Below are 14,468 nucleotides of genomic sequence, written 5' to 3'. Positions count from 1 at the left end.
TCCTGCTCAGATAGCAAACAAACTGAATGAGTATTTTGCATCTCTACATTCACACATGAGGAGTTATTAAGGTTTGAAAATAGCAGAAGGTTATTAAATTGTAGCAGGGTGCTTAATGATTTTGTAATAACTGAGAGCAAAGTGGAGGAGAATTTGAAGTTAAACATGAGAAAGGCACCTGGGGTGGATGGGATTTATCCAGTTATATTAAAGGAGGCAGCAAAGCAACTAAGCAAACCCTTAGCCATAATTATGAGAGCATCCTTGGACTGAGGGGAGGTCCCCACATTCTGGAGATGTCCAAATATATCCCAAATTTACAAAGGGGGATCGAAGGGTGACACGAGTAATTACAGACCAGTTAGTTTATCTTCTGTTCTGGGTAAAATAATGGAGTCACTGGTTAAAGATGCATTGCAGGATCATCTAGACAAGACTGCAGCAATAATTCAGACACAGCATGGGTTTGTTAAGGGAAAGTCTTGTCTGACAAATTTGAGAGGATATTATGATGTGGTTACAAAGGAACTGGATGCAAAAAATAATTTTAATATCATATATTTGGATTTCAGGAAAGCTTTTGACACTGTTGCACATGGAAGACTATTGTACAAATTGGAGCAGAATGGTATTAAGGGTAAGTTGCTACAATGGATAAAAAGGATGATTGAGTGGGAGAACACAGAGGGTGATGATCAATGGGTGCTGCTCTTCGTGGACTAATGTTATTAGTGGAGTCCCACAGGGTTCAGTGTTGGGTCCACTGTTGTTTTGTATATTTTTCAGTGATATTGATGAAGGTATATCAGGCTTAGTGTCGAAGTTTGCAGATGATACAAAGGTTGGCAGGGTTGTTAATGACATTAATGGCAGTATGCTACTGCAACAGGATCTAGAAAATTTGGGAAGATGGGCTGAGAAGTGGCAACTGAAGTTTAACATCGACAAATGCAAAGTACTGCATATGGGTAGAAGTAACCCCAGAGGAACATACCAACTGTGTGGTGCTACACTTAAGGTGGTAAAAAATGAAAAAGACCTGGGAGTAATTGTGCAGTCAGATATGAAGGTTTCTGAGCAATGCAGACAGGGTTCCAGGGCAGGTCATGGGGTTTTGTCAATGATATATAGGAATTTTGCTAGCAGGGAAAAGGTGGTGATTGTCCCTCTGTATAAAGGCAATGGTCAGGCCATGCCTCGAGTACTGCATACAGGTCTGGAGGCCTCAATTTAGGAAGGATGTAGATTTGTGTGAGCGTGTACAGTGAATGGCAACAAGATTGGTGAGGGGAATGAAGGGATCCTCTTACCAAAGAGGCTTAAGTTCTGCAAATTTCAGCGGCTGGAGACTGACACCTGCAAGGTGATCTGGTTGAGGTGTATAAGGCCTTGAATGGGTTGAGCACCCTGAATTCTGATGGAATTTTTCCACTTGTTCGATTACGAACCTAAGGGGGCATAAATTCAAATTAAGAAAAGATATGTAGAATAGATGTGCGGAAATTTGCCTTTAGCCAGCGGGTGGTTAATTGCTGGAACAAACTTCCAGCTGTCGTTGTGGAAGTTGGTAGGTTCCATAAATTTAAGGAGGAACTGGACAGGCATTTGGAGGGAACGGTTGTGTGAATTTTTTTTTTTTTTTGGCTGATGCTGCATAAGCTCGCACTTGCTTTCTTGCATCACATGCCACTATTACTACTGCCACTACTACTTTTTTTTCAACATTGAACTGTACTTGTTAAGTAAATCTGCAGATCTCCAAATCTTAAGTACCACGTATTACGCTATATAATTTTACTGTTTACCTTAAGCTATCAAATTCAAGATATACGAGATATCTAAATCAGGTGATCCCCCGCTTAATGCTGATAATTCGTTCCGTAAAAACAGAGCGCTAAATGAATCTGCGCTAAGCGAGCACCGAATTTCCATAAGGTAACATATGTATTTGTGAGTTGCAGTCGGTGCCATGGGATATTTCCTAATCAACAATAAACGGTAGTGAAAAGATGCACAAATGTGGGTCAAAATATTTGATATTCAAATATTTGTACATATAAAATATTCTGCATTACATACGTATATAATTATGTGGTAACTACTTACATATCAAATTTAATCTTAAAATTCCAATTAAAATCATGAATTTAATTGATTTAATTTTTAATCATGAAAAATGTGTCGATTTTGGGTTGAACTTTGGCCCTCCTCCAAATAAACTAAAAGGGGTATTAATTTTAAATCCCCCGCAGCGTTACCACCCAACAATAAAGTCATCCGATCCTTCGCCGCTTTGAAACCTGGCATGTTTTTTTTTGTTCTTTCAATATGAAACTTCTTTTAGGCATTTGTTTCCACAAAAGTCCTGCTTCATCTATGTTATAAACTTGTTGAGAAGTATAACACACAATACCCATCTTCAATAATTTTAACAAGTTCTTTTTTGAAAGTTTCGGCTCCTTAATCTGCACTTGCGGCTTCTCCCTGGATTTTAAATATATTCAACCAGCCCTTACTAGTTTTAAATGGTTCCACTTTTTTTTTTTTTCTTTTTTTTAGGTGAGTTTTCTTCAGATCATCATATTGGCTAATCTCTCTCTCTCTCTCTCTCTCTTTTTTTTTTTTTTTTTTAATAATATTTAACTTAACTGAATTCTGCATTGGATATTATCTTCAATAAAATTAGTTAAGTCTTTCCAACCTAGCCCTAGTTGCTTGCAGTGGAACAGTTATCTTTCCCGCTGCTAAAATTAATTCTTTATTTTTTTTTTTTTTATAATTGTTCTTACAGTTAAACTTGCAAGTCTAAATTATGGCACACATCCGCTTGTCTTTGACCGGAATCGATTTGCTTCAAAACGTCTAATTTGATTTTCAAATTCAGTCTTTTTCTTACATTTATAGTCTTTGTACTGCACCCAGACGTTGTTGCTTTTTCATTCTTAACGGCCATTATTAACTCTCCGAAAATGTAACTGCGTTGGTTGCATTAATTATGATACAATGTTGAAGTAAACTGTCCGTTTCGCATGATGTCTGAAACTGTACTGAGTGATGACTAGACTTCGGATAAATGCATATTTTAAAATGTTGATCTCAGAACTACGTAACAAGTCACTGTACTGCAATTAAATTAGCGTGCGATAAAATTTCACTGAGCGTGGGAAAATTTCTCAAGTTGGCTTGGGAAACGTTTTAATGCTGTTTTGGTATTCATTTTCAAGCTGTCGACTCCATCAAATTAAACGATTTCGATAAATATGACAAAAATGCAATCTGTAAAAGAGCGTTATAGTGATCTGTGACAGCGTTATAGTCAGATACAGGTTATAATATAAGAACAGCGTTATAGCGAATCAGCGTAAAGCGAACTACGTTATAACGGGGGCCTGCTGTACAGTGTTTCTCAACCTGTGTGCCACGGAAAATGCAAATAAAAAAATTAATAAATCCAAATTTTATAATAAAAATTAATTCAGATAAAAAATTTGTTTATTTTCGCTGCACTGATCCCAATCCCTTCTAGCGGTCAATGTGACGTCAAGTTTTGATTCCTAGTACTAGATCTGTTCACCTATATTCAGCCATTCTTATTATTTTAGAAACACTCCCAGGCACCCTGCAGTTGTAAGTGCAACTTGTAAGCAGAGTAGTAAGAAATTTCCTTGTATTTTTAAATGTACTTTGTGTTTTTATATCTCTAAAACGTCATGTTCAGTTTATTCGTATAGAACAGGTATTTTCAATTAACTGTATTAGTACATTCTAGAAGTAACTTTATTTTTTTTTATTAGAAATTATTAGCGATGGATAAATTTTTGGTGAAAGGAAATTAGAAGAGGCAAATTGATAACAACAGGCTTGGAGAAAATGACAAAAACAAAATCGAACAGCCATCAATATCAAAAAAGAAGAAAACATGTTGTCGTAAATATGATGATTATTTGGCGATGGGATTTTCGTATACTGGTACCTAAGATTGTCCTCTACCTTAATGTGTGGTATGTGGTTTAAAATTGTCAAATGAATCAATGGTGCCGAGTAAATTGCAGTGTCATTTTTCTATGAAACATGGGAATTTTTCGTCCAAAACTATGGAATATTTTAAAAGACTTCAGGCCTCTACTATGAAACCTTTGAAGAGCACAATTAGTAGGTGTATAAAAGAAATGTTCAATGATATTAAAGGACATTTTGTACAAAATATTAATAATTTCGAACAACTGGCTGCATTGCAAATAGCAAATTCTAAAGCCCAATTAATAGCATTTGCCAGGTTTATCGAAAACAACACAATTATTTTATTTTATTTTATTTATTTATTATTATTATTTTTTTATTTATTTATTATTTATTTTTTGTTGTAAAGAATCGAAAGAACAAGTGTCCAAGATATTTTCTAAGTAATGAACAATTATTTGCAAAAGTGTGGTATATTATGGAAGTCATGTGTCGGCATTTGTATCAACGGTGCTCCCGCGATGACAGGAGCACTAAAAGGCTGAGACTATAACGCTGTCACAGATCACTATAACGCTCTTTTACAGATTGCATTTTTGGCATACTTAACGAAATCGTTTCATTTGATGGAGTCAATAGCTTGAAAATTAATACCAAAACAGCATTAAAACGTTTCCCACGCCGACTTGAGAAATTTTCTCGCATGCTAATTTAATTGCAGTACAGTGACTTGTTACGTAGTTCCGAGAGCAATATTTTAAAAAAATTATCAAGTATATTGCTTGTAATATTTGCGTTATATTCATTTATCCGAAGTCTAGTCATCACTCAGTACCGTATTAGACATTGTGCGAAACGGACAGTTTACTTGAACGTTGTATCATAATTAATGCACCCAACGCAGTTACATTTTCGAAGAGTTAATAATGGCCGATAAGAATGAAAAAGCAACGTCGGAGTGCAGTACGAAGACTATAAATGTAAGAAAAAGACTGAATTTGAAAATTAAATTAGACGGTTTGAAGTGAATTGATTCCAGTCAAAGACAAGCGGATGTGTGCCATAATTTAGGACTTGCAAATTTAACTGTAAGAACAATTATAAAAAAAAATAAATTAATTTTAGCAGTGGGAAAGATAGCTGTTCCACTGCAAGCAACTAGGGCTAGGCCTGCTATTAGGATTAAAATGGAAAAGACTAACTAATTTTATTGAAGATAATATCCAATGCAGAATTCAGTTAAGTTAAATATTATTAAAAAGAGAGAGAGAGATTAGCCAATATGATGATCTGAAGAAAACTCACCTAAAAAAAAATGTGGAACCATTTAAAACTAGTAAGGGCTTTTTAAATAGATTTAAAATCCAGGGAGAAGCCACAAGTGCAGATTACAGAGCCGAAACTTTCAAAAAAGAACTTGCTAAAATTATTGAAGAGGGGTATTATGTGTTATACTTCTCAACAATTTTATAACATAGATGAAGCAGGACTTTTGTGGAAACGAATGCCTAAAAGAAGGTTCATATTGAAAGAACAAAAAAAACATGCCAGGTTTCAAAGCGGCAAAGGATCGGTTGACTTTATTGTTGGGCGGTAACGCTGCGGAGGATTTAAAATTAATACCCCTTTTAGTTTATTTGGAAGAGTGCCAAAGTTCAACCCAAAATCGACACATTTTTCTTGATTAAATTCATCAATTAAATTAAATCAATTTAGATCAATTAAATTCATGATTTTAATTGGAATTTTAAGTTTAAATTTGATACTTAAGTAGTTACCACATAATTATATATGTATGTAATGCAGAATATTTTATATGTACAAATATTTGAATATTAAATATTTTGACCGACATTTGTGCATCTTTTCACTACCGTTTATTATTGATTAGGAAATATCCTGTGGCACCGACCGCAACTCACAAATACATATGTTACCTTATGGGAATGTGGCGCTCGCTTAGCGCTGATTCACTTAGTGCTCTGTTTTTGCGGAACGAATTATCAGCGTTAAGCGGGGGTCACCTGTATAGATATTTATAATATATATGAGTATAATAGTGATTGTAGACATGGTTATTATCATTGAGGGCCCCACCCGCGCCACCATAGAAACCCAGGCTACGGTTGTTCTCGCTGCTCTGTCCGTATGGGCCACGGAAAATAAACTCTCAGTCTCCACTGAGAAGAGCAAAACCCTCCTATTAAAAGGCAAACTGGACTTCTCCAGACCTCCTACCATACGTTTTAATGGCCGCCCACTGAAAAACTACCGATCGGTGAAGTACCTGGGAGTAATTTTGGACGACAGGAGAACTTTCATTCCTCATATCCAAGCTATCAAAGAAAAGATAAAAAATTACATCACTATGTTAGCACGCTTTATCCGCAAGGACTGGGGTCTTAAAGGACCAACTCAACGCCTTTTATACTCAGCAGTATTTATACCAATTGTCACATATGGAGCTGCAGTATGGTACCACCGAATGACCTTAGTGCATGTTCAACATAAAATTCAGCAAATTCAACGACTTATGCTACTACAAATGACCTGCGCATGTAGAACGACATCAACTGCCGCCCTACAGCTACTAACAGGCCGCCTCCCTTTGGACCTCCACGTCGCTTTTATTGGACTTTCTCATGCCATCAAGAAGAATACGGAAGCTGAATTCCTCACTATTCAAACCCGTACCGATACCGACATCAAAAAGGAACATAAACGTGTGTGGCTACAATTCATAAACTTATGGCAAACCCGCTGGAATAACTCCACAACTGGTGCAACTACTAAACTTTTCCTTCCTGAGGTAACCTACATCAACAAGCAACGTTCCACTTGGTTCTTCCCTAACGTCTATGCTTCCTTCCTATTAACTGGCCACGGGTCCTTCAAGAGACGCCTTCTAGAGTTCGGCCTAGTCGAGGATGCCCTCTGTACCTGCGGAGAACCTGAAGACTGGGATCACGTGATGCACTCATGCAACGTATACTTAGATCTAAGAAACCAACTACTCCTAGACCTCCACACTACATCACTTCGGCCAGAAACCAAGTTATTGGAATCTAATGATGCCTTCCGTGCACTGACCAGTTATGCCAACGAGGTCTTTCGTCGTCGCTGGCATCACTTGCAACTCCCGAACACTACTCCTGGATAACCTCCTCTAGACAGCAACTGATACCCAGCACCGGAAACTTCCAGACATGAAACTGCAAATGGCGGACAGCCCTGTCGACGCCGCTCCGTGATTCTCCATTGTGACGATCCTGGACTCTTTAATTTGAACTTTCCCTATTCTCTTCTTCCTACCCACAGTCTTTCTTCAGGACTCCCACAACTGCACCTAGCACTCTTCCTGCTCCGTTTCGCCTGGGAGGATGCCTACGCTCTGTCATCCTCGCTATCTTGTCTGTCTTCCACTTTCCTGTCTCTTCTCCGCTCTTTCCTTGGCCCTCCCCACTCTCGCTCCTGCAAGAGTGTGGACGGCCCGTCAGATGTCTTTTACTCCCTGGTCCGGCTCCTCGTGCCAGTGGACGGATGCTGGGAGGCTCCTTCCTGGTGATCGCGCCTCCCAGTAACGAAGAGGCCAGTCAAACAACACAAACAACACAGTACTCACATATAACTCACACTGACTGGCTTTGCTATGTTAACAGAGTATTTAACGCGGATTTGTGGGAAACCACGGGAACCGCATAACAAAAAACACTATGTCCACTATGTAGACTCAGAAACTCACAGCTATGGGGATTGAAAGAGACCCGCGGTGCCATTGTGGAGAAGAAGAGTCCTGGGGGCATCTCATGTATGAGTGCCCTGCCTATGACAACAGTAGAATCAAGTTTGCTACCGCAATTCAAAGGAATCCACGTAACCAAGAGTCTTCGCTGCTGCTCGATGAAAACAAGTACAGGGCACTAACTGTGTATGCGCAGGAAATCTTCGCACTGAGGCGAGCCAAGATTGCTGAAATGAGAACAACATTGGATCATGCTGCCCAAGGCCCGAATCAGACTGACATGGGTTAACTCCTTCTCCGCTAGAGGACACTGTCTTGACAACTTGCTAATCCCTTAAGGGTAGGAACACTGCTGGTACCATTCTGGTGCGGGACTGCTGCAAACCCCTTATAGGGTTGGATCAGCCGGCACCGTTCTGGTGCGGGATTGGTGGCACTCTGGAGAACTGAGTGCGGGATACAGAGTCCATTGGCCTCTGGTGATCATGCAGGGGCACCTGTCCCCTGCTACTTTAACTCCCACTCCCAGACCCCTATTTTCACCTCACAAAGAGCGGACTGCTCCTTAACTTCAGTCCGTCCTCCTTTTCCCTCTTTCTGTTCCTTCTAACACGTACTCCTGCTCTGTTTTCTCCCCCCCCCCCCACTTTTTTTTTTTTTTTTTTTCACTTGACCTTTATCAGGAAGCTCAGGCAACCCTGGCAAAGGCCAGCCAGAGTATAATGGGCAGCCTGGCTCACCTCCCAGTGGTGGTGGCGGGCAACGTGGAGTCCCACTAGGGGCTCTGCGGCCAAGAAGCCAGAGACACAACAAAAAAACATAACACTACTCTGACAGAAACCAGACATTACACTTTTACAGAGATTCTGTACTTCTTCACAAAGTACCATGGTGCAGATGTGGGAAACCACAGGTGGCACCTTTCACAAAACACTATGCCACTATGTAGAGGTGCCACAAAAATTGTAGCATCTGTCCAAGTGTGGCACCTCCATAGCCAGGTGGGCAGGAGCAGCAGTGCATAGCACATGCTTCTTGATTAGACGGGGTTCGAGCCCGTGACCACCAAATACGGAGGATGCGGAAAGGTCAGGGAATGACCACCGCATATAACCGGAGCAATATGGCCTTAGTTGCTAATGCTCTTAAAATCCAAATAACAACAACTGTCCAAGTGTACTGCAACAGTGAAAAGGTTGAGAAACATTGATCTAATATGTTACAACAATGGAGGCAAGTTTCGAATGGTATAAGTTTTACCAATACTAAGTAATAACCTACAAAATCTCTATCTAAATTCAAAATAAATTAAGTATCGTAACTAGAAATATAAAGCTACTTCTAGAACATAAATTCATATGCCAATTAAGTCAATAAAACAGCAAAAAATTTAAGAAAAACTTCTCTATTAGCTGGAGCCGTTAAAACTTTGTTCACACGGAGCTACTCTTGTTCCTGCTCCAAATATTTAGCATGTGCTAACACAGAAGCAGCCTTCATTTCAACATTTTACACAGGTAAATTGCAGGCCATTGAAAAGCTACATAAATATGTAGAGTAGAAGAAAGATTCCCAATCCTTAACTTCTATTCTATTCTTGTGGGGGGGGGCTCTTTAAGATGATTTTAATTCTTTCCCAACTATGTATTTTCAATGAATTTCTTTACATTACACTACATTTCAAGGAACAGTACTGATTTCCTAATGCAGAATTAGCATTGCATCATGTTAATTTTGTTTCATTTATCTATTTCATAATCATGTTCATAAACTTGTTGTGGCATGTATTTGTGCCTAATCAATCTGAAAGTTTGTTTAAAATTAAAATCTAACACAACATTGGTGCAGTTCCTATATTTTGCAGTTCCTATACAGTTCCTATATTTTTCAGAATTTCAGCATGGAATGTGGTATATGTTATTCTTATCAACTAGCAGGTGCCATTCCTGACAAGGCTTGTGAAGATACAAGATGCAGTCAACTATATCATATTATATGCCTCTATGAGGTAATTTATTAACAATAATTCTTCAAGTTTAAAAAATAAAGCATTAACTGTACATTTTTTTGGTTAAAGAATCTAGAAAAAACTTCCTGATTAGTGAAGAAGTTTATTACAGGCATACCTCGGTTAACGTTACCTCTGATAACGAAGCCTCGATATAACGAAGTCCGCAATTTCAAGCCCCATTTAACATAAAAAAATATTCCAATTTAAGGCCAACGCCCGACAATCATCCGATTGGTGACTGACGGCGACTCGTTACGTATTCCCGAGTGCTCCCGAGCTGCGGGCATGTCTGTTATAACAGTTTTGCCCGTCAATCGCGTAATTTAGTTGTTGTTTACATGATTGACGTTGTTTCAGTGTGGCGCATTGCAATAATCGACGTAGGTTCTTTATAGCATTACATAACGTAGATTTTGTAAATTTTAATAGAAATATTTTTGTTTTAGTTAATTAAAATGTCAGAATCAAAGAAAAGAAAAGCAATTTCTTTGGAAACTAAACTAAATATCGTACGACGTGTTAAAAGCGGCGAAAGAAAATCCGATGTGGCACATTCTTTAGGATTAGCGCAATCAACTTTAACAACCATACTAAGTCAATCAGAAAAAATAAAACAGTCTGCTCAGAATTGTACAGATGTTACAGCGGCAAAATTAACTCGCTTAAGGAATCCAATTTTAGAAAAAATGGAGAAAATGTTAAGTTTGTGGATAGATGATATGTCACAACGTCATATGCCTTTAAGTCAAATGGTGATTCAAAAAAAAGCATTATTTTTGTTTAATCACCTGAAATCTAAACAAACTGAAGAAATTACGGAAACCTTTGGGGCTTCTCGTGGTTGGTTCGAGAAATTTAAAAAACGGGCCAGGATTCATAGTGTAAAATTAACAGGAGAAGCTGCAAGTGCAGATGTTGAAGCTGCAAATAAGTTTCCAGAAAAACTAAAGGAAATAATTGAACGTGAAAATTTTCCACCAAATTTGGTGTTCAATGTTGACGAAAGCGGTTTGTTCTGGAAACGGCTACCAACAAAAAGCTTCATTTCTATTGAAGAAAAATCAGCTGCTGGGTTTAAAGCAGCCAAAGACCGTTTAACGTTACTCTTTGGATCAAATGCCTCTGGTGATTATAAATTAAAATTGCTATTAGTTTACCATTCAGAAAATCCGAGGGTGTTAAAAGGTAACATAAAAATGAATTTACCTGTAATATGGAAAGCAAATAGAAAAGCGTGGGTTACCAAGGAGTTATTTACTGATTGGTTTGTTAACCACTTTTGTCCTGGAGTAAAACGGTATTGTCAAAAAAACAACTTTGAAGAAAAAGCTCTTTTGTTGTTAGACAATGCTCCGGGACATCCTACTGATCTTAACACGTTGGACACATGCATTCCTGTCAAAGTTGTGTTTCTTCCAGCAAACACAACTTCCCTGATTCAACCATTGGATCAGGGAGTAATAGCATCATTTAAAGCTTATTATCTGCGTCGAACTTTAAGCAATTTAACTGAACTAGAGGATAAAGTGGAAATGACAGTTAAAACTTTTTGGAAAAACTACACCATTAAAAACGCAATTGAAAACATTGATAGTTCTTGGAAAGAAGTCACTAAGAAATGCTTAAATGGAGTTTGGCACAAAATATGGCCAGAAGTTGTACTAGAAGAAGAAAATAACATCCAAGAAATTAGAAATGAAGTTATCCAGATGGCTCAATCAATAGGTTTCGAAAATGTCGATGAAGAGGATGTTAGAAATTTATTGAATGCAGAAGATGATGGTTTTTCAGTGGAAGATTTAGAAAACCTTGTTAGCAACGAAGACAAAGATAATGAAGGCGAAGTTAAAGAAGTTCCTGCCGAAAAAGTGTTAACAACCAAAGATTTAAAAAGGTGCTTAAATGACATTGAAAACGTTTTAAATTTTTTTAGTGAAAATGATCCCGATTTAGGAAGAAGTGTTATAGTTAAGAGATCAGTGTTAAATGCAATAACTCCGTATAGGCAATTGTTAAATGAAAGAGAAAAAAAGCATAAACAATCAACTTTAACCTCATATTTTAAAATGTGATTTCACTTTGTATGTAAGTTGACTGTTTATTTAATAAAACTTTTCTTTGTTCGAAAAAAAGCTTTTCATTTTCTTTACGTAGGAACGTATCCCTATTCTGGCCATAGTATTTTTACCTCTGAAAACGAAGTTTCGCTTAACGAAGTAATTTCGTGGAACGCATCCTATTCGTTAATCGAGGTATGCCTGTAATTTTTTTAATTATGCACTATATATACATACATATGAGTGTACTCTTTACATTATGCTTCTTAAGCTTATGTATATACCTGAAACTCAAATACTGTTTACAAACCTCTTACAAGTCAAAAAGCCAGGTAGGTAAAGTGCCTGCCTAGCAACCCAAAGGTTGCGGGTTCGAATCCTGCCTCGGGCTTGGATCAAAGTACTGCAAAAAAAACCTTGGGAGGTGCATTATGGCCACAGAAGCCGATGCGCCAACAACTGCCAAAAAAAAAAAAAAAAAAAAAAAAACAAGTCAAAAAGAAAGGAAATAAAGTTTTTTTTTTTTTTTTTTTTTTTTTTTTCCAGTTTCCTTTCTTATTTTTCCACTTCCCAGCCAGTGTGGAGATGGGTCCTATTGTGGGTTATATACACATTATATGTTATACTAAAACTTATATGCATAAAAACCTTCTTTAGCTATTTACACAGTATATCACATCCATATTTCCAGTTCCAGTTGATCCTCTATTAATGCTTTTTCTGAAAAGGAAATAAAACTTTAAAAGTAACTGATGTTTTCAAACAGAACATATAAATTACTCTCATTTAAGGAAACAATCTCCGGTTCAAATCCTCTTCTGAAATAAAAGTACATGTTGCAGAATAGTATAATGTGAACTCTTGTTTCCAGAAAAGCACAAAGGCAGTCATGATTATCTCCAAGGTTAACAGATAATTCCTTTAAATTTACTCTTAAGCCCATGATCAATCACTAAAAATGTAGACCATAGATTAAAATTAAGCCATAGTTTTGTGTTATGCATAGCATTTCCAAGTGATGGCAAGAACTTGCATGAATCTCTATCCTTATCTGCACCCAAAGATCCTGCTATCCTATTATGCATATTTTATAAAATCTTTTGATTTCTGTCTTAACTGAACTGCCATCATGGAGCTTGGCTCATTCAAGAAAACATCTTAAATAGTGCAATTCAGTTGACATGTTATATTTTTGTAAAATAGCTCTAAAATATGTCAATCCTCTAGTCAAAGCCAAGGACTGACCCTGCTAGAACCCAGAGGACAACATCTGAGGTTGTCCTGTATGCCCTAGTTATGCACAACAGAGTTAGGTCTGATGTAGTTGAGTGGTCTGGAGCATAGGTGCAGTAACACGCGCTCTTTGAGTGGACCAGGGTTCAAACCTGTGACTACTAAATACGATTAACGTTTGTAGTGATGATTTATTGTAAACTCCATTGACCTGGTGGTCGTGCTGGAGTATAAACAAGAACTTTTTTTTTTTAATGAAATAAGATATCTTATAATGATGCTGCATGCCATACTCTGCGACACGAGGATCCAACAGCACAGGTGATCATGGTGATAAATTCAAAGATTTTCCTTTAATACCCCATTTAACTTGATCCTTTTTTAATTTACAGAATACCCATTTAATTTTAGCTTCAAAAAACTTAACATGTTTCAGGAAAGAATATTTCTTAGGTTCCAGTTGTCAGCCTCATAAGAGAGAGGCCAATGCCGGAAAACCTCACAGAGGCTATGTTTTGCATTACTTAATTTTTCTTAAATGTGAAGTTGGCATTGTCCAAGGACAGTTTTATCTGTTTATGCAAGTTATTCAAATCTTGCATAAACATGCTCCTAGTTCAGTACCCTGTAACTCTTTCAAATATTTGAAATAGTTAACTTTTTCAATTTCAAATCTTTTGGGAGTTTCTGTATATGAAGCCGAATGAAAATTTCTTCTTTGAGTTTTGCACCTATTAAATTGAGAAGTACTTCCCAATTTAATCCAGAACCTTAGCAAAATTTTCATTAATCCAAACGATGTGCAAATTTAAAGAACCACTAATGGTAGAAAAAATGTTTTGGCTTAAGTAGTGAAACATATTTCATATTACTTCTCCACAGTAAAAAATTTGTCCCCTTTTTACACTGCTGCACAATATTATGTTTTTCTATTGCATGACTGTCCCACAAACATAGAAAACAACAGTATTTTGTGAAACCTACCTGTAGACCATTCAGTAATACAGTTACTTTAAGAACACCACAAATATTCAAGAAAAGTCATGGTATTTTATTATACTCAGGATCTTGGGCTTACTTTCATGTTTCTTTAAAGCTAACTGCATGAAATAGAGGAACTGATGGGAATGTATTTCCATTGTGCAGCAAAAATTGCCTTTAAACTTAATTTTGAGGCATGAATAAATATTTGTCATTAATTGGATTGTGTTCAATGCCCAGTTCATTGCGGTCACTAACGGGGCTGCATTAACACTACAGCCAAACCAGCCATGGCCGGGGGACTCACCTGAAGAGAGGCCTCATTTTCAATGTAAATATTTTCTAAAGCAGCTAAAAATTTCTAATAATAATAATAGTTTTTATATATATATATATATTAAAGGGGCGTCAAATTTAAATATGGCCGGTGGCTTATTTCATCCTTAATCCAGCCCTGGTCACTAATATATTTACAGAAACACGT

General features: G+C 37.3%; 1 protein-coding gene across 1 annotated transcript in view; it reads left to right on the top strand.

The window, feature by feature from the left end:
* Fancl (E3 ubiquitin-protein ligase Fancl) overlaps positions 1-14,468 on the top strand; it is a 202,065-nt gene that overhangs the window by 164,716 nt on the left and 22,881 nt on the right. Inside the window, exon 10 of the mRNA XM_090375427.1 lies at positions 9,594-9,710. Coding sequence (XP_090231553.1) covers positions 9,594-9,710 — 117 coding nt within the window. The remainder of the gene's footprint in view (positions 1-9,593; positions 9,711-14,468) is intronic.

Source organism: Mastigoproctus giganteus, chromosome 6 (assembly GCF_048544385.1).
Source record: "Mastigoproctus giganteus isolate SK-2022 chromosome 6, ASM4854438v1, whole genome shotgun sequence".
NCBI lineage: Eukaryota > Metazoa > Arthropoda > Arachnida > Uropygi > Thelyphonidae > Mastigoproctus > Mastigoproctus giganteus.
Note: the sequence above shows the minus strand (reverse complement) of the source record. Positions and strands in the feature narration are given on the sequence as shown.